The 18,637-nt window shown below is 60.0% G+C and overlaps 2 protein-coding genes across 2 annotated transcripts; one reads left to right on the top strand and one right to left on the bottom strand.

The window, feature by feature from the left end:
• Positions 1 to 847: 847 nt before the first annotated feature.
• On the top strand, positions 848 to 7,474 carry GRN (granulin precursor). The gene is made up of 13 exons (XM_054593209.1): positions 848 to 918; positions 3,422 to 3,566; positions 3,687 to 3,812; positions 3,928 to 4,012; positions 4,503 to 4,615; positions 4,709 to 4,844; positions 4,967 to 5,061; positions 5,297 to 5,420; positions 5,716 to 5,813; positions 5,904 to 6,149; positions 6,390 to 6,623; positions 6,730 to 6,960; positions 7,047 to 7,474. The coding sequence occupies exons 2-13, from the start codon at positions 3,429 to 3,431 to the stop codon at positions 7,152 to 7,154; spliced, it is 1,734 nt and encodes a 577-aa protein (XP_054449184.1). The 5' UTR covers positions 848 to 918; positions 3,422 to 3,428; the 3' UTR covers positions 7,155 to 7,474.
• Positions 7,475 to 8,002: 528 nt separating this feature from the next.
• On the bottom strand, positions 8,003 to 17,288 carry FAM171A2 (family with sequence similarity 171 member A2). Its single transcript, XM_054592901.1, has 8 exons — positions 17,171 to 17,288; positions 13,641 to 13,868; positions 13,319 to 13,411; positions 10,933 to 11,091; positions 10,676 to 10,855; positions 10,463 to 10,579; positions 10,183 to 10,309; positions 8,003 to 9,597 (listed from the first exon to the last, which is right to left on the bottom strand). The coding sequence occupies exons 1-8, from the start codon at positions 17,286 to 17,288 to the stop codon at positions 8,127 to 8,129; spliced, it is 2,493 nt and encodes an 830-aa protein (XP_054448876.1). The 3' UTR covers positions 8,003 to 8,126.
• Positions 17,289 to 18,637: the final 1,349 nt, after the last annotated feature.

Genomic DNA, 18,637 nt, shown 5'->3' with positions numbered 1-18,637 from the left:
CTGGCTCCCATTACTGGCTAACCTGTTTCGTGTAGCACATTTTTCTCTCCTCACCAGCCATGTAAATTCCTGTAAGGTGGCGCCGTCTGAAACTGCAACGTCACTTCTACTATGCACCCATCCCCTGCCCGGCCTTGTACCAGGCACCCAGCAGCTCCTCAAACCTCACTAAACTGAACTTGGCATCCAGTCCTTGCCCACGGCTGCCCTTTCCATCTGGTCCCCTAATGCTCTTTCCAACACCGCCTAGCCAAATCCACCACTTCCTCAACTTCTCTCACCTGCGTTAAAATCCTCCCAGCCTCAACTCAAAAAGGTGCCCCCAAGTTGGAATTCTCTTCTTCCCCCCTAGAGCTAGACTATTCTCCTACACACATCCGTACACTTGGCACATGACCATGTACCTTAAATTAGAATCTCTGAGCGCTACTTATCCTTGGCATCACGACTTTCCTTCAACCCCAGAGTTTAATCTGAGTTTGTTGAGTAGAATAGAAACAGGATGCACAAGCGTCCGACATCCAGAAACGGACATCCTGCAAACGCTCTAGAACGCACAGTCCTTTGGCTGTCAATGCCTCCAGACAGGCGCTGCCCCACCTCCGGCAAACTACCAGGCGCCCTCACAAGGCAAAGAGCAAGCCAGGGCGTCCGTCACATGATTCTCCAATCACATGATCCCTAGAAATGGGGGTGGCGGGGGAAGACAGGCTGGGAGGGAGGAAAGTGAATCGAGTAGAAAAGCCGCACGGGATTCCTGGCTGGCCCCGCCTCCACGCCGACGAGTAGCCAACGGAAGCTCGACAGCCCGATCATCTGGCCAATGGAAACTGAGGTGGGTGGGCCATTGCGCTGGGAGGCCCCAGGTCTGTGAGCGGTGGAGCAGCTGCTGCCCAGCCAGCGCGGATCCGGACGCAGGTAGGGATCTCGGCCGCACAGACCTGTCGCTTGCTCCTTCCCAAGGCTCCGGCTGCAGGCATGTAGGGGTTTGAGGCTCCCATGGAGTTTCATTCGGAAGGCTAGAGAAGACTCGCTTAGAGAACCTTCTTGGGCGTTTGCGATGCACTGGGGGTAGTTTTAGGAAGGGTGGGAATGAGCTGAATGGCAATGACCCCCTTTCCCTCTACCTTGTAGTATTCCCCGGAGGCTGCAGCCCTTTCCCCCAAAGCAGGGGCCACTCTGTTTTTGAGCCGGCGCCGCACCCCGTCTGGTGGTGGTGGTGGTTGTAGTAGGGTAGGTAGGTAGTGCCCGCGGCGGCTGGGGGGCGAGGAGAGGCGCCCACCCTGATCCCGCAGCTAAGAGGGCTGCAAGTGGGACTTGAGACCCTGGCCTCCTCAAGGGACTTGGAAATGGTTGTGTCTGGCTCTCCCTTACTTCCTCTCTTGCGGGGTGGGACAAGCCAACTTCCGCCTCTCCCAGCCACTTTTTTCCCTGCTCAGTCGCCTCGCTTTTGGGTTGGTTCACGTTCACCTTTTGGGAATCTCTTGGTTCTGACACTCAGAGTTGGAAGGTGCCACCTAGTGGCAGATGACAGAGCTGGGCGCTTGAGGAGGCTCCTGTCTTCACTCTGTTTCGGCAGTGTGGATGAAGCCGGGTGAGGTGAGAGAGGCCGCCACTCAAAACCTTCCTAAGAGGAAGTGGGCCGCCACCTCCCCTATCCCTGGTCCTGAGTGTGTGTGCTTGCGTGTAGATTCAGTAGACGCATACACTATACTTCCTAATCTGAGGATACCCAGGAAGGAAAATAAACATAAATCAATCCCTAGGGTGCTGAATAGACTGAGATACATGCAGTCAGGCACCCCCTCTGGCCTAAGCCAAGAAGTGGGTGGGACCAGCCGTAGATGCCTTGCCTGGGAGCTGTGGGTGTGGAGAAGAGAATGAAAGGGGCTGAAGTCCAGGACGAGTCCTCTGCATCCTCACTGGCCAGGAGGTGGCCTCCTGGGAATGGTCTTTGGGCTGTGGAGGGAGCATTGAGACAGGGAGCAACGTTCGAGGCTCTCACAGTCAGTGGTGGCAATTCCAGGACTAGGAACCAAGTGCAGTGCCCAGGCAGCTTGTGCTGTCTGCGTTTCTGCCCTGCCTGGTCCATCTGCCCAGGAAAAGCTTCTGTCCCCCTCCTCTGCTTGGACCCTAGGCCTCTAGCCTCTTGGGGTTTGTGGTCCATTCCCAGGACCTGTCCATCTTGCTACATGTGAAATGAACCCAGGTCCAATATGCTCTGGAGCCACCAAAGCCTGTCATCTTTATGACTTGATATATAACATGGGTGTGTCACTGAACATCTCTGAGCCTCAGCTTCCTCCTTTGAAAAGGAGAGGTAATAATTGCTACTTTGGATGGTGGTTGCAAAGGAAAGAAAATAATTTAGAGTGTTTAAACCGGCTCTCGGCAGGCTCCGCAAACATCACTCTTTCTGCTCCCCCAGGCAGGGTAGCATTTCCCGGGCTCGCCCTGTTGAACTCCTGGGGCTGGCCCAGCTTGGAGGAAAGTTGTTTAGGAAGTGAAACTCTGCACCCTCACCTCACCCCAGACCGAGGCTGTTTGTTCCTCTTGCTGGCTCCAGAGCGGCAGCGGAGTCGGCTCTTGCAGTTTCTCTTCATGTGAGCTGAGTTTTGGCTCCAGGATAGCAGGAGAGGCAGGGGAGGGAGGTGGTATGTTTGGGGAGTCTGAAAGGGCCTGGCGGTATTGGGGACCCTGCGAACACAGTGTTTCAAAGACCGACTCTGTCTGTGTGTCCCTTTCCCTTGGTGGGGAGGGGACAGTCAGTGATTAGATGGTCGCTGGCCTCTGGGGAGGGCGGCCCAGACTCCACTGACCACTTTTACTTTCTTTTTCTCAACTTTCTCAACCTCGTGGTTTCCCACGTTGTCATGTGGTGTCCCCTCTCCCACCAGGAGGCCTTAGCAGGGTGCAGGTGTGAGCATGGTATCAGGAGAGGGGCATGCGGAGGGGCTAGCTGGGGAAGTGAAACCCTGGCTCTCCTTCAGAAGGGCACTCCATCCGGGCACCCCAGTTGTCTCCTCTCATAGCAGCTGATGCCCGCCCCCCTCCAGAGGTGCCCCTGTTCCCACAGATCAGACCCACAAAACCCACAAGTCCTCCTGACTCTTATGTGATTATATCTCTACACACCCATAGAGACTCAGGTGCTAGGCCATGTGTTGGGAACACAGATTCACACATACTCACGTTGGTATTCATCTTCATGGGCATACACACGCTGGTACATGTATGATAGACACAGGACACATAGGAAGCTGAATCTCAGACCCCACATCTTGCTTCCTCCCTGGACAAGGAGTTGTGAGGGAGGCTTAGGTAGCCCCAGGCCCCAGCCTGGGCCCGGGGGGAGACTGGCACAGAATCAAGAGTGACTTGGACTTACATTGGTTGCCACAAGTCTCTTGGTATTTTGCAGGTGGACCATGTGGACGCTGGTGAGCTTGGTGGCCGTAGTGACAGGGCTGGTGGCTGGAACGCAGTGCCCAGATGGTCAGCACTGCCCTGTGGCCTGCTGCTTGGACCCAGGAGGAGCCAGCTACAGCTGCTGCAATCCCGTGCCGGTGAGTGCCCTCAGCCCAGGCGAGAGCTGGCAGCTGGGATTTCCCGAAAGGTCATCTTGGATGGGACGGAGGAAGGGGCCAGACTCTGGTCCTTTGGCTTATCCTCTCCTCTCTTCCCAGGACAAATGGCCGACAGCACGTAGCAGACGTCTGGGCAGACCCTGCCGGGTTGACGCCCATTGCTCTCCTGGCTACTCCTGCCTCCTCACTGCCTTGGGGACCTCCAGCTGCTGCCCGTTCCCAGAGGTGAGGGTGCCGTTAGCTCGATGGAGGGGCTCCGGTCTGTGTTTACTCGTTCCCTGCACTCTCCTACCCCCAGGTCGAAGGGCCTCGTCAACGCAGGTGTCTCTGTGTCCCACAGGCCGTGTCATGCGGGGATGGCCGCCACTGCTGCCCCCGGGGCTTCCACTGCAGTGCTGACGGGCAGTCCTGCTTCCGAAGATCAGGTGTGGTGGGGGTGGGGGTGGAGGGCACGCGGGCGGGTGGGCGGGCAGCATGTGAAGCTGCAGCACCCAGGAGCCCAGCTGGCTGGGTGACCCTGATTCCTGCTCTTGTGCCCTCATCCATGTGGCATCTGTACCGAGCAACCCCCCTGCCCTGGACAGAGGGGCAGCACTGGGGCTAGGGTGCGGGGGAGGCGAGAATGCAAGACCCCAGGCCTGGGGCCAGGCTTTGCAGGTTGGGGAGAGGCCAAGCTCAGCTGGTTTAATGCCAGCCCAGGCAGTGGATGCCCCCGCCTGTGCCATACTGCTGAGGCAAGGCAGGGCCTGCGGGAGAGTGGTTTAAGAGTGCCTGGGAGAACACTGCGCCCTTGTGCCAGCCCCCCAGTCCTCTGTAGCTGGGTCTGCAGGCCCTGGTGCCAGCAGCTCCTTGAGTGATGGAGGCAGTGACCTTCACTGACTGCGTTGATGGAATCCTGGGTCATCCAATCCACAGACACCAACCCCTTGGGTGCCGTCCAGTGCCCCGATAGCCAGTTCGAGTGCCCCAACTCCTCCACGTGCTGCGCTATGCTTGATGGCTCCTGGGGATGCTGCCCCATGCCCCAGGTACAGGTTTGGGAAGATGGGGGCAGAGGGGCAGCAGGGGCAAATTAAGGGGCTGCAAGGGGCAAAGACAGAGTTAGGACCATGTCTTCCCAGGCTTCTTGCTGCGAAGACAAGGTGCACTGCTGTCCCCATGGTACCTCCTGTGACCTGGCTCATGCCCGCTGCCTCACAGCCACGGGCGCCCGCCCCCTGGCAAAGAAGATCCCCGCGCGAAGGACTAACAGAACAGGTTCGGAGGTGGGAGAGCATCGGGTGGGTGTGGGAGTGAGGCGAGGCGTCGTCGGCTGGCTCCTGGCTGGGGAGAAGTTCTCCGCCACCCTGGCTGCCCCTCCCACCTCTCTCCCCTTCCAGGGGTCATGTGCCCAGACGGCCAGTCCCAGTGCCCTGACGGTTCTACCTGCTGTGAGCTGCCTAGTGGGAAGTATGGCTGCTGCCCGATGCCTAATGTGAGTGAGGGGCTACCGCCCGCAGGGCCATGGGCGCACAGCCACCTAGCCTGGACCCCTACCTTGCAGGGACTCAGGGGAGTGAGGCTGGCTGACCGGTTGCTAGGAGCCCGGCTGCTCAGGACTTATGCCACCCCCTAGTGGGGGATTGGGGCAGTGCCGGTTGTCAGCGTGACTGTTCCTTGTGCTCAGTGGAGACGGGAAGTCCCAAAGACCCTCCCCTGCCTCCACCCAGGCCATCTGCTGCTCTGACCACCTGCACTGCTGCCCTGAGGACACTGTGTGCGACCTGGTGCTGAGTAAGTGCCTCTCCAAGGAGAATGCTACGGACCTGCTCACCAAGCTGCCGGCACTCACAGGTACCAGAGGCAGGCCCCAGACTTGTCCCCCTGCGCCACGAGGAGGCCCTCCCCCAGGCTAGTGCAGGGGCAGAAGTGCGGGGTGGGGGTGGGGGGCGGCGGCTGATGGCCGCGTGGAGGAGTCAGGGCAGGTACAGCCCCCTTTTCTCCACACTGGACCTCGCCTTATGATCATTGCCGGGGGTGGCCCTCCATCCTCAACATCGGATTCCACTCTGGAGTCGGCAGAGGGTGGGTGGGCACCGAGAGGGTTCCCAGCGCCACTGCTGACCTGCCCTCCTGGCCTGACTCGCAGTGCAGGAGGTGAAGTGCGACATGGAGGTGAGCTGCCCAGATGACTACACCTGCTGCCGCCTGCAGTCAGGGGCCTGGGGCTGCTGCCCTTTTGTCCAGGTACCCAGGAAGGGCAGGCGGGCTGGGCTGAGCGGAGGGGGGCAGCCGGCTAGGCCCTGGTGCCTACCGTCCCCTCTCCGCCCACCCCAGGCTGTATGCTGTGAGGACCACGTACACTGCTGCCCAGCCGGGTTTAAGTGTAACACAGAGAAGGGTGCCTGTGAGGAGGAAGCCCGCCAGCTGCCCTGGGTGGAGCAGGCCCCGGCCCACCTCAGCCTGCCAGGCCCCCGAGCCACGGAGAGTGATATCCCCTGCGATAACACCACCAGCTGCCCTTCCTCCTATACCTGCTGTCGACTCCAGTCTGGAGAATGGGGCTGCTGTCCGGCCCCAGAGGTGCATGGTTACGAGGAGAGCATTGGGGGGACAGTGCCTTGGCTGGGGCAGGTGGCCCAACTCCTGCTACCTGCTCTTCTGCTCTCTGCCTAGCCCGCGGTGGCGCGCCAGCTCTCACCAGCTCTCAGATTTTGTTCCCAGCTGGAGGAACTGAGCAGGGGAGGCAGAGTGGGGGTAGGTGTTCCCTCCCACATAGTATAGCTTCCTAGACCGCTCTTTCTGCCCCTCCCCCCGCCCCAGGCTGTCTGCTGCTCGGACCACCAGCACTGCTGCCCCCAGGGCTACACGTGCTTGGCTGGGGGGCAGTGTCAGAGGGGGAACAAGGTGGTGGCTGGACTGGAGAAGATGCCTGCCCACCGGACTTCCTTGTCCCAGCCCAGAGACATGGGCTGTGACCAGCACACCAGCTGCCCAGTGGGGCAGACCTGCTGCCCAAGCCTGAGTGGGAGCTGGGCCTGCTGCCAGTTGCCCCATGTGAGTGCCCACCTGCCGGCCGCTGGAGAGGGGAGCCGAGTCCCAGGGCAATGCGAGGGGAGGGGGGGGATGACAACAAGAGCATAACGCCCCTCTGTCCCCCCAGGCCGTGTGCTGTGAGGACCGCCAGCATTGCTGCCCGGCTGGGTACACCTGCAATGTGAAGGCCCGAACCTGCGAGAAGGAGGTGGACTCTGCCCACCACGCTGCCCACCTAACCCTCAGCCCCACTGTGGGTGCGGGGGACGTGTTGTGTGGGAAGGGGCACTTCTGCCACAATAACCAGACCTGCTGCCGGGACAGCCGCGGGGGCTGGGCCTGCTGCCCCTACCTACTGGTGGGTGCCGCCCCCGCCCTGGGGCTGGGTGTGGGTCCAGGCCAGGCCCTGCTTTGCCTAACTCACTCCTTCCTCTGACTGTCCAGGGCACCTGCTGTGCAGATCAGCGTCACTGCTGTCCCACTGGCTTCCGCTGTTCGGCCAAGGGCACCAAGTGTTTACGCAGGGAGACCCTGCGCTGGGACACTCGTTGAGGGACCCAGCCCAAGACAGCTGCTGTGAGGAGAGATTGAGGACTGAGGACACTCTAGCCCTCGGGACCCTGCTCAGAGGGCAGCCACTGCTCAGGCCTCCCCAGCAGTTCCCCTAGACTGCCCCACTGTTCTGAGTCCTCCCATCACCGTGAGAGGTGGGGCCTCAATCTAAGGCCTTCCCTATAGATGGGGGGTTGTGGCAAAATCACATTACATGATGCCATCCCCTCCCTCAGTTTCCGTGGACCCTGTGGCCAGGTGCTCCCCCCTATCCACAGGTGTGTGTATGCGTGTGTATGTATGTGCTCCAATAAAGTTTGTACACTTTCTTAACAGTGTCTGATTTGGCCACCCTGCCTGCCCTGCCCAGGGGGTCCCTCAGCAAGGACCCCCATCCAGCACCCATATTCCTTCAACCCCACAGAGACACACACAGAGTTAATCTCACCAGTTATATTTGCTGCCACCCACAGTGATCCCATCATATTATCTCCTGTTCCCCAGAGCCGCCCCAGCCACCAGCCACTGGGACTTGGTAGCTCAGAGGTGGGCTAGTCAGCAAGCAGCACCCCTCCCCTCCCAGGGGTCGACAGAATGCCCTCTCCCTTCCCAGCCCTCACACTAGCAGCTGAGGCCTGGTTGCCCCTCCTGCTTTCCCACAATAGAACTTTCTATGTACAGCCACGTTTATACAGGCACTGCTTCCCCCCACCCAGCCCTCCTCCCCAGGACCTCCCAATGGGGGTCTGACCCCTCCCACCGCCCCCTTGGAGGCAGACATGGGGGCCCCCCCCAAGACATTCATTACCCAGCACATACCACTGGACAGCTCCGCAGGTCCCCGGGCACCTTTCAAAGCCCTGGACTAGGAGCGAGTACCCCCGCAACCACCTGGGGCGCGCACCCTGGGGACTGGCCCAGGCGGACGGGGCGGAACCCGACCCGGAGGCGGCGCCAGGCCGGGAGGGGGCGCTATTTGACGTTGAATACCATCAGCGGCCGCTCCTCCCGCCGCTGCCAAGGGCTCTTCTTGTCGCCCGCCTCGTCTCCCACCTCCGCCCCGAGCTCGTCCTCCGGGCTGGTGAGCGAGTCGCGACGCAGCTCGCTGGCGCTGCTGCGGGAACTGTCCCCGCGGCTGCGGCCCCGACCTCGGGGTACCGTGGCCGCCCGGCCCTCGGGCGCCGCTACCTCGTCCAGCAGCGGTGTCAGCGAGTTGTCCTCCGGGGAACAGAGGCCCGTGCGGCTCTCGCTGCTGCTGGGCTCCGTGTCCTCGCTGAGCGCCAGGCGCGGGGGCGCGGGCGGCGGCGGGGGCGGCGGCGGCGGCGGAGCGGCCGTCGGGGCGCGCTCCCGCTCCTCGCGCAGGGGCCGTCGGCGCACAGGCCGCGCCTCGTGCACGTCGACGCCCGAGTCCAGGCTGGCATCCGTGCTCCGCCCGCCGCCGCCCGCCTGCAGGTCGATGTAGGAGTGGCGTACCTGCGAGTTGGAGCGGCCGTCGAGGGACACAAACCAGGCGCGTGGGTGCGGCTTCACGCCCAGTTCGAGCAACTTCTTCTCGGTCAGGGCCTGCAGCTCCCCGTTGAGCTGTGCCATGGTGGACTCGTTGAACAGCACCGGGATGGTGACCGAGCCGCTGACTGGCGCCGAGCGCCCGCCCCCCCAGCCCTCGCCGCCGCCACTGCCCTCGCCTCCCGCGCCCGAGTGGCCCTGCATCAGTGGGCGCTGGGGGTCGGGCTGGGGAAAAGGGCGCGCTGGGCCGGGGGCCGTGCCCTCCGGCGGGACGGGCTCGTCGCCCGCCCCAGCGGCTCCCGCGTCGCCACCCAGGCGCACGTAGTGCGCGGGTATCACCAGGGTTGGCATGACGTTGCGGTAGACACTGTCCTTGAGGTGGTCGATGGAGCCGCAGAAGATGAGCTGCCCGGCCTGGCTGAGCGACGGCGGCCGCGCCAGCTGGTCCACCGACTGAGACAGCAGGAAGTCGGGGGTCTTGCTCTCGGCCGCCCCCTTGTGGCTCAGGTAGTGCTCGAAGGGCGGCGGCGGCGAGGGCGGCTCTGGCAGGAAGGCCGTGGCCCCAGAGGGCCCCCGCCGGTACTCCTCTAGGCCTGGCTCCAGCCCGCCCGGAGCCTCCACGGAGCGGGCGCCCTTAAGCCCGGCGCCCTCACCCCCGCGGGCACCTGCAGGCTCGGCGGCCGGACGGCAGGCAGAGCGCGGCTTGGCGCGGAAGAAGTCATCCCGGGAGGTGGCCAAGTCGCGAGAGCTGGAGAAGGCGGAGTGGAGGGGCCCTGGAGGTGGAGCCTCGGGGTCCCCCGACGGGGCGGGCTCCAGGGGTCCCCCACAGATGAGGTGGAGCTGGGACATCGAGGTGGCCTGGTCTCGTTTGTTGCCGTCAGAAGGCCCGGAGAGCTGCAGCTTGCGGTGCTGTTGTCTCGGCTTCAGGCAACGCCTCCTGGAGAGGAGGGAGCAGACCGGGACCCTTAAAGGGGTAATGCCAGAGCAGCTCCCTAACCCCTGCAGCTCCCAATCCCCCCTCAACATGAGGGATTGACATAGTTGGAGGGATCAGGACAATGCCTGGGACAAGGAAAGAAGGAAGAGAAAGGAAAGAAGGGGAAAGGAACAAAAGAAAAATTCTTGGGAGAGGTTTGTGGAAAGAGCTTGCGTGCCTGTGGGAGGTCCAGCCAGCAGCTGTGCCCACTTGGATCCCTCTCCAGTAAATTGCCCTCACATGTAGGAGCTGCAGTGAGAACCTGGGAGGAGCTCCTAAGCCCCAGGTCCTGTGCTGGTAGCAGCAGCTTCAGGTTGTCTCTGGAGGGGCCTGGCCTGCAGGTCCGCCTCCGCTTTTCCACTTCTCTCAAGCTACCAGTCTTTCAGTCTTTGGGTGTGTGCACGCCCTGCTTTCCCGTTAGCGCCTTGAGGATCGGACTATGTGTTTATGCATTTTGGGGGCCCGAGTGACCCACACAAGGCCAGGCACAGAGCAGGCCTCCATCTGCATAGGATGAGAGAAGGTAGGGGTTTGGGTGGCACTCACCGGCAATAGTAGATGAGCAGACATAGCAGAATGAGCACCAGCAGGGCCAGGGCTGCCAGGATGGTGAGCAGGAAGATGGTATGGTAGGTGCCGATGTCCTGGATGCCCGACGTGATGGTGACCAGCCCTGTGCCAGGCAAGGGCTTAGCATTCGAGGTGTGGATGCTCTTTCTGCCTTTCAGAAGGTGTCCACTCTCCCAGCCTCCTCTTCCCCCACTGTCTCCCGTTGTACGTTGTACCTCCCCCCCCCCCCCCGCCCCCACATACACACACATCTCACCAGCTGTGGGGGAAGCCATGGCAGCCGCCCAGTACCCCAGCTGGGGGGAGATGAAGGTCCAGTAGAGCTGCCGGCCTTCCTTCCGGATCACACCAGTGCCATTGCGTACCCACAGCCCTGTGCGAGGCAGGGATGGCATCAGACTCAATGTGTCCCCATCTAAAGTCTCTCTATCCCCAAACCCCAGTCCCGGCAACCCCCTGAGGCACTCACCACTCTTGGGATCAAACCTCCAGGCAGGAATGCTGGTGCCCACAGCAAGGGCACGAGGCTCTGAGGGCACAGGCAGGGACAGGTGAATGGGGCCTGAGAGTGGCACTTCTGTCCCATTGCCTGTCAGCAGGTGCACGCTCACAGCAGCCAAGGGCATCAGCTCCAGCCAGGAGCCATTGCCTGGGGGAAGGGGACACAGGGTTAAGGGCTAAGTCCTTTGTGGGGAACATCCCTTCCATGCATGGCACCCAACGTACCCGAGCTGGAGGCCTCGGTGCCCAGGAAGGCAGGGAAAGCCCGCATCTCCTGCTGGGTGCTGGCAGGTGTGAGCGAGGCCCAGAGCTGGCTGTAGGTGGAGCTGATGGGCAGGCGCGCAGCCCGCCGCTGGAACTGCACCCAGGGCTGGGACCGGGCACCTGGATGGAGAGAGGAGGAGCTGCGGTTGCTCAGGGACCAGAGCAGAAAGCAAGTATCTAAGGAGAGGGGGCGCCATTGGGTCAGGCCCCTCTGTGACTTGGGGAGAGAACGGGGAGTCACAGAATGCTCATTTGGAAGGGATAAGGATCAGAAATCTAGTCCGAGCTGTGTGACCCTGAGCAAGTTACTTGCTCTCTGAATCAGTTCCCTTATTAACCTATAAAGTGATGAGGTTCAGGTCCTCAAACAATGATTATCTAATGTGCGGCAGGCACTATGTTAGGTGCTGGGGACACGAAAATAAGTAAGATGCAATTCACAGTTCCCTGCCTTCAAGTTCACACTGTAGTGTGGTGCAGTCTATCTGGGTGCCCGTTCGGACTTTTCTGCTCGATGAATGGAAATGTTCTATATCTGTGTTGTCCATTACGGTACCTAACAGACACGCATGGCTATTAAGCACTTGAAATGTGACTAGTGTAGTGTGACGGAGGAACTAGGTTTATTTTTAATTTTAAAAAATTTAATGAATTTTAAATTTATTTACATTTCAACAGCTGCACGTGGCTAGTTGCTGCTGCATTAGACAGCCTAGGTGGTGCGTGAACTTTGTGCGTGTCTGCCTGTCTTGGGGTCGGGAGGACAGAAAACAACACGATATGGTCGTAGCTAACGCCTATTAAGCTTTGATATGCTGGGTACTGTTCTAAGCAGTCTACCTATATTAAAACCCCTGTTATTTAGCACAACAGTCCCTGATGCAGGTACCTTTGTCGACCCCATTTTATAGGTCCAGAAACAGAGGCGGGAGAGTTCAGTAACTTGCCCAAGGTCACAGTCCCGGAGCCTGGCTGAAGCCCAAGCCGTCCGGTGCCAGGACACATTCTGTCACCCACCATTCCATCCTGCCTCGTTATTACAATGGAGGGAGGCAGGGTGCAAGGGGAGTGTGGCCCTGCGGCACCTGGCAGGGTAACCAGGAAAGAAAGTGGAAAGGGACTGGCATGAGAAAGGCCTCATGGCACAGGGCGGTGTGCTGGTCAGGGGCCTCCGGTGCCTGGAGAGGGAGGCGTGGGAGGCCAGGTCCCAGAGGGCATGGTCAATGCCTAAGAGCCTAGGCTTTATATGGAAGCAGCAGGAGCTCTGGGAGGCTTTAAGCTAGGGGCCGAGAAGGGTTCCTTTGGCATTTTAGAAACCTCCAAGGAAATTTTAGAAGCCCCTGGTTCAGGATCAGAGAGATGTTAATGAGCAAATGAGTAATTTGAGGACAAGGGCTCAAGCTGAGACTATTAATTGAGAAGGGGCTTTTCCCACTGCAAAACCCAGAGCGTCTCCCTAGCACTAGATGGATGGAGTCTCCCCTCTGCCAGGCACCATCAACCGGTCTGCCCCAGGCACCCCTCCTGCATCTTGAAGACTCCCCCAGGCCTCCTCCCCAGTGAAGATGGCTTTCCCCTCTGCAAATCCCAAGCCCATACAGGCCCATGGCTCCCTTCACCAAATTCTCTCATCCTGCCACACGCACTGGTCAGGGCTTTCTCACGATTGAATGCAGCTGCCCTCTGCTCCACTGTTCTGCCTGCTTTGTATCCAGTAACTCTTTCAGGGTTTGTAATGATCTGTTTGTGTGTCTTCCTACCTGACTGTGAACTCCACAAGGCAGGGAGTGGGTCGTTTTTCCCTTTCCATTGTTCCCCAGCACCAGACACAGGGCCAGGCACAGCCTAGGCACCACAGTGATTCTCCATGGAATGAGACCGAACGCTCGTGGGCACACCAGGGCCACAGCAGGGTTGCCCCAGGCCTTGCCCTCCATCGGCGTTCAGTACCTTGGAATGACCCTCTCTGTTGTCTCCTAACACGGCCAGCCACCCAGGAGGTGCACAAGGACGGGAACGCCCACTGAAGACAAAGGTGGCAGGGAGTGGGAATTCTAATGGTAGGAATAGAGGGAGAATAGAAACCACGAGAAGCCCCAGCAACAATAAACATTTATTCACCATCTTCTGTGCTGTTTTTTGTATGCTTGGTAATATTTGCTCCTCACCTCAATTTGATGATGTAGATACTATCAATAACCACATCTTATATTGATAGATGAATAAACAGGCTTAGAGGTTCAGTGACGTGCCCAGGGGCACCCAGCTAGTATGGAAGAGCAGGGCTCTCTATGCCCAGGTCGGGGCGGGGGGAGGAGCGGAGCTGGGGGTAGCAGGGGAGCCTTACCAGGAGAACCCAGGAGGATGTGCACCAGGTCCTCATAGAGAATGAGGGTGGCCGGCCGCTCGGGGAGCAGGTAGAGGCTGACCGAAGCATACACTGTGGGAAGGGTGGCCTGTCAGCTCCAGAGAAAGCCCCTGCCCACCCGCAAGCGGGGCACTCCCACCATCTGATTCCAAGTGACTTCACCCTCCCTCAGCCCCCTCTGCATACCCCAGCCCAGGCAGCAGCTGCTAGAAAGCCTACCCCCTCTGCCCCCAAGGACTATCTTGGGAAGGGGTTGATGGGGTCAGCTGCTGTTCCCCCCTCCACCTGCCCCTACACTCACAGGGCAGCTTGTCGACACGCCAGGGCACAGAGTTGGTGAGGAAGCCAGAGCGGGCCGCAGTGACCAGCACCCAGGTGCCCAAGCGGTAACTGAGGGGCAGTGTGGCCACGCCCTCTGAGTCTGTGGTGCCAGCGGCCAGCAGCATGCGATTCCCAAACACGTCCACTGAGGCCCGGTCCAAAGGCACCAGCTCCCCGCTCACATACACCTGCACCTTGATCAGGATCTCTGTGGGCAAGATGGGTGAGAAGAATGAGGACGAGATCGGGGAGGAGAGAACTGAGGGGAGCCCCACGATCAGAAGAGAGGGCTGTGGGTTGGGAGCGGCTTTGGATCCAAGGTTAGGCAAAATATTATAAAAGCCAATGTTCACAGAGCCCTCGAACTTCACATCAGTCCCTGAGGTAGGCGTTACTAATGCCGTATTTCATCAAGTCTAACATACACACTTTTCCACATTTTAGCATTTCTGAACTCAGGCTATGCCTATGGTTGATGATGTCACAATTATAACTGGGAGAATTTCTTATTGGTACATGAAATAATGGTGCATCTTCCAGTCGATGATGTATTAGACTTGATAAAACATGCTCTTAGCCCATTTTACAGGTAAAGAAACTGAGGCTCAAAGAATTTACATACTTCTACTATAGTTTAGTGGGAGACCTGGGATCCAAACCTGGGAATCGACCTCTAGACCCAAATTCTTAACCCCTGGGCCTTATGGGACTTGGTGTCAGAGCGTGGGGAGGGAACGGAGGGCTGAGAAAGAATGAGCAAGTGGAGAACCAGGGCTGCAAGCAGAAGAGAGGTCAGGATTCAGCCACTCAGAAGAGAGGAGGGGGCGCTGGGTCCGAGTTGGGTTCTCAGGAAAACACTAAGGGAATTGGTCATTCCCATCATTCATCCTCTTCCCAGAACGCTTTGCACAAACCTGTGTCTCTTCAGATTTAGGGACTCACCCCAACCCTGAAGCCCAAACAAGTACCTCCTGACCCCTCCTCCTCACGTGTACTGCTGGCCCCCTCCCAGCTGGTCAGCTACCGTCAGTCACCATGGCAACGCCCTCTTTCCTCCCAAGAGATGGGCAGGGAGCTAGGGTCCTGGCAAGGGGAAAGAGATGGGGAGGGATGTGACCCAGGCCCAAGGGAAACTGGTGTGGAGGGGGCTGGGAAGGGAAGTCCAAGTCCTTTGCTTTCCAGCCAAACCTGCTGCCCTTAGCCCATGGGTGGTCCAGCTGTCATGAGCCTGCAGGTGTCCGGATCTCAGATGGGGTGATGGGGGGAAGAACCAGGCCTAGGGTTGTTCTCACAGGCCGCCCAGACAGCCTCTCTGATCCAGTGTACCGTCCACCCCTTCCCACTCAGCACAGCCCCTCCCTCAGGAGCGTGCCTCATCCCCACTTTGCTGCTAATAATGGAGGAAGTGCTGTGTTTGGAAAGGTGCAGAAACCTAAATGGGGGCCCCAGGAGGCAGGTGAGTGGGCTGGGTGCTGGACATAAAACTAGGGGATCCAGGTACAGAGGAAAGAGCCAGGAGCTGAGGGGGCTCGGAGCCGCAGGGCTTGGGACGCTCAGGGGGCCTTGCGGGTGGAGTCTAATACTCAGCAGTGGCAGGTGTCTCATCTCAAGCTTCCAACCCCAGGGCCAAGGCCAGCACCACGCCTGCCCCTGGCATCCCATCCAGCTGTTCCTGAACCCACCACCCTGTCCCCTCCCAGGCCAATCCCCACTCTGCAGGGTGGGTGCACACACTCGACCCTTTCCTGCTCTCTGGTTCTCTGGAGAACTGGCAGCCACCCCCCACTCTCCCCCTCCCCCCCAGTAGGAATTCTGAGAAGCTAGAGGGGCCTGGCTACTCCCTCCCCCCACCCCAGGCTAGGAGCAGCTGGACGGAGCAGCTGGGAAGAGGGAACCCAGGAGCGTGGACTACGGTCATTTGAGGGAATGCCTTGGATTCAAGGGTCAGCTCCTTAAAAAAGGGGAGAGAGCTCAGGGATCAAACCGGTGGGCAGGTAAGGCCTGAAGGAGGCAGAAGTGCCAAATAGGGGGCGCGAAGGTGCAGGTGCCTAGTAGATTTCCTTCCCCCTTCCCTTCAACTGGGCTTCCAGCCAGCAGACTGGGAGAGCCCCGCTCCTGGCTCTCTTCCAGCCAATTCCCTTGGCCCCCTCCCCTGGGGTGCAGGGCTTGCGAAAGGCTTCCTGAGAAACTAGGGCCCGTTCGCAGCCGTCAAAGCTCCTCTTGTCCCCTGGAGCGCAGGGAAGACTGAGGCCAGGGGAGACCCTTCCCCATTCCTCAAAGCCCGACATTCCATACAGTATCCGCTTCTCCTGGCTGCAGCCCTGCCTCGTTCCAGGAGGAAATCCGACCCCCTCCCTTCATCCGGACCCCACTTCCCTCATCGAGATGCCCCCACCCTGCTTTTCCTGCCAGCTTCTTGGTGGGGAGGTGAGGCGTGGAGAGCACCAGTTCAGGTTCAGACAGGGATGGGGCCCGCGGGCTGCAGAGGGGAGAGCAGGACCTGCGTGGAGGGGCAGGAGGCTAGAAGCGGGGTGCAGGGCTGGAGCGGGTTGAGAACCCGAGCTAGGGAGGGAGTCACGGTCTAGCTCTTCCACCCTCTGCCGCTGCAGGAGTCGACCCCACCCCCACCTCACACACCCACCTGGGCCCAGTGAGGCGCTGGGAGGGTCTCCTCCACTGCGATGGAGAGGTGAGACGAGGAGGGGGTGATCTGGGAGCACTGGGGACAGGAGTGGCGGGAGGCCTGCTGGACAGGACCCAGGCACCTGCCCTCCCAGCCGGCACTGCCCACAACCAGCTAACCCGTTCAGCATGGCTCCGCCAGCACAGCCCTGCCATGCGCGAAGCTGGGAATCACAATGTACCCCTTTTTTCAGAGCCCCCCAACTGCAGCCCCGTCTCCTTAATTGGCTGAGCAGCGTTTCCTAGGTGCACCCCAAAATCTGAGCCTGAGGGGCCGGCCGGGGGCTGTCAGGCTCCAAGGCAGAGAAACCCCATTCGAGCAGTCAATCCACCCACAGCCTCACCCACTCCCCCTTCTCCCCTCCCTCCGTCAAACCCAGCTCTAGGCTCCCAGCCCCCGTCCGGGCCCAGGGTGGCAGCCGACGCCGCGCCCCCACCCCACCAGGGTCTGGAGCGAGGAACCCGCAGGGGGCTGCGGAGCGGGCGCCCGCCCCAGCCCGCCCCTGGGCGGGTGTCTACGGTAGACAATGGCTCAGGCAGCAGCGCCTCGCGGATCAGGAGGGAGAAAAACAAGGCAGGAGGGGGGCGGCGGCGCAGAGCCTGGGAACCCCCACCGTCCCCATTTGTGTCTTCCCGAGACCCCCAAACCGGCTGTCCTGCTCTCCCCTGTAAGTGGCGAACCCAGGTCGCTTATCTCCCCCACCCAAATCCAGGGAATAGAATAGCCCCCAATTCACGAGCGCCGCCAAGAGGAGGCTGGCGGGCGGAGGCCCGGTGGGGGTGCGGGGCGCAGGCCCGCGATCGCTGCCCCTCCTGGACGAGACTCACCCTGCGGGCTGGGGGGCTCCGGCGGCGACTTGCCGGGAGCCCGGGAGGCGCCGCCGAGCAGCAGCCCCAGCAGCGGTAGTAGCCGCGCGAGGACGCTGGGGCCACTCGGTGGCGGCATCGCGGGACTCGGCCCAGCCCTAGCGGCCCATGGCTTCCGCCCGGCCCCTCTCGGCCGACCCCGCTCAGCCCCAGCTCCGCGCCGCGCCGCGCGGCTCGGGCTCCCGCTCTGGCTGCGGCGGCCGCTCGGTGCGATTGTCTCCGCCCGGAGACGCGCCAGCGCCCCCTGCAGGCGGCGCCCCACCCCCGCGGACCTTCGGGCACCGCCCCCTCACCGCCCCGCTCCGCCCGCAGCACGCCGGCCCTGCCGGAGCTCAGCCCACCCCGCAGCCACCATCCTGCGCTCCGAGACTCAGAGCTGCAAGGAAGTGTAACGAACAGGGTCCAATCGCCGGGGTGCTTGGCGTTCCAGAGTCCCCGAAATTTGGTGCAAAATTTGGGGGTGGGGGGAATGGCTGGCTATTGCTTGTAATATACTCAAAGAGGTGGGTACCGTCATAAGCGTCTCCAAAAAGTGTGAGAACTGCTCTGCTTTTACTGCTCCCTTTTCTCCGCACAAACATTAGCGCAGTGCGTGGGGGCGGGGAGGGGGGATAGGGCACATCCCCCTGGGAATCAGTCCCAGTTCTTGTCTAGCTCTTACATCTTATTAAGCCATGAGCAAGTTACCTAGCCTTCCTTTAAAGTGAGAATTGTAATCTCTACCTCGTGGGGGCTCTTGTAACGATGTAATGGGTCTGTTGTAATGATGTAAAGAGTCTAACACATGCCTGAACAGGTGCTATTGTTGGCCAAGGTAATAAGATCCATTGATGGGTTATCATAATGGTTAGAAGTTCTAGAGGTGGAAACAGCCTGTCTTTCCCACTGAGAATCACTGGTTGGTCCCACTGGTTCCGGGTCATGAATGACAATCTGAATCTTTTCCTTCTTCCCCAGCCATTAAACCCCACGTTTGAAGATAGATATTGGTCTGCCCTCTAGTCCCAGCCAAACTCTCCTTCCTTCCAACTTCTGGTTGTCATCCTCACTCAGTTTCTGGGTGGCTGAATCCTCATCTAATCTGGTATCCCTCTCCTTGTTCTTGCTGGCTTGTTACTCAAAATGTAGTGCCCTTGAGGGGACTGGATGCCTTGGGCAAGGACCTCAGCAATGCAGGCTCATCTTCTGGTGCTTCTCTCTTGGTTGAATCTTCCAAAATAAGGGAAACTTGTTTTCTGATTATGGACAAAAACCAGCAAGATTTTCCTTCCTTCCTTCCTTCCTTCCTTCCTTCCTTCCTTCCTTCCTTCCTTCCTTCTTTTTCCCCCCTTCCCCCTCCCCTCCTTTCCTCCTGCCTGCCTTCCATTATATCTTCCTTCCTTTCCTTTCCTTCTATTCCCCACAACCCTCATAAATTTCTATCTAACC

This window comes from Pteronotus mesoamericanus, unplaced genomic scaffold (assembly GCF_021234165.1).
Source record: "Pteronotus mesoamericanus isolate MK-2021 breed Mesoamerican mustached bat unplaced genomic scaffold, CSHL_Meso_final scaffold_408, whole genome shotgun sequence".
Lineage (NCBI taxonomy): Eukaryota > Metazoa > Chordata > Mammalia > Chiroptera > Mormoopidae > Pteronotus > Pteronotus mesoamericanus.
The sequence above is the reverse complement of the archived record's forward strand: the minus strand, read 5'-3'. Positions and strand labels throughout refer to the sequence as shown.

Excerpts from the sequence above, each read along its gene's own strand:
- GRN (XM_054593209.1), top strand. The coding sequence starts at position 3,429 with ATGTGGACGCTGGTGAGCTTGGTGGCCGTAGTGACAGGGCTGGTGGCT. Across the intron at positions 6,150-6,389 it reads GCTGCTGTCCGGCCCCAGAG|GCTGTCTGCTGCTCGGACCA; the intron begins GTGCATGGTTAC and ends CCCCCGCCCCAG. Across the intron at positions 6,624-6,729 it reads CCTGCTGCCAGTTGCCCCAT|GCCGTGTGCTGTGAGGACCG; the intron begins GTGAGTGCCCAC and ends CTGTCCCCCCAG.
- FAM171A2 (XM_054592901.1), bottom strand. The coding sequence starts at position 17,288 with ATGCCGCCACCGAGTGGCCCCAGCGTCCTCGCGCGGCTACTACCGCTG. Across the intron at positions 13,412-13,640 it reads GCGTGTCGACAAGCTGCCCT|TGTATGCTTCGGTCAGCCTC; the intron begins GTGAGTGTAGGG and ends CCCTTCCCACAG. Across the intron at positions 9,598-10,182 it reads CTGCTCATCTACTATTGCCG|GAGGCGTTGCCTGAAGCCGA; the intron begins GTGAGTGCCACC and ends CCTCCTCTCCAG.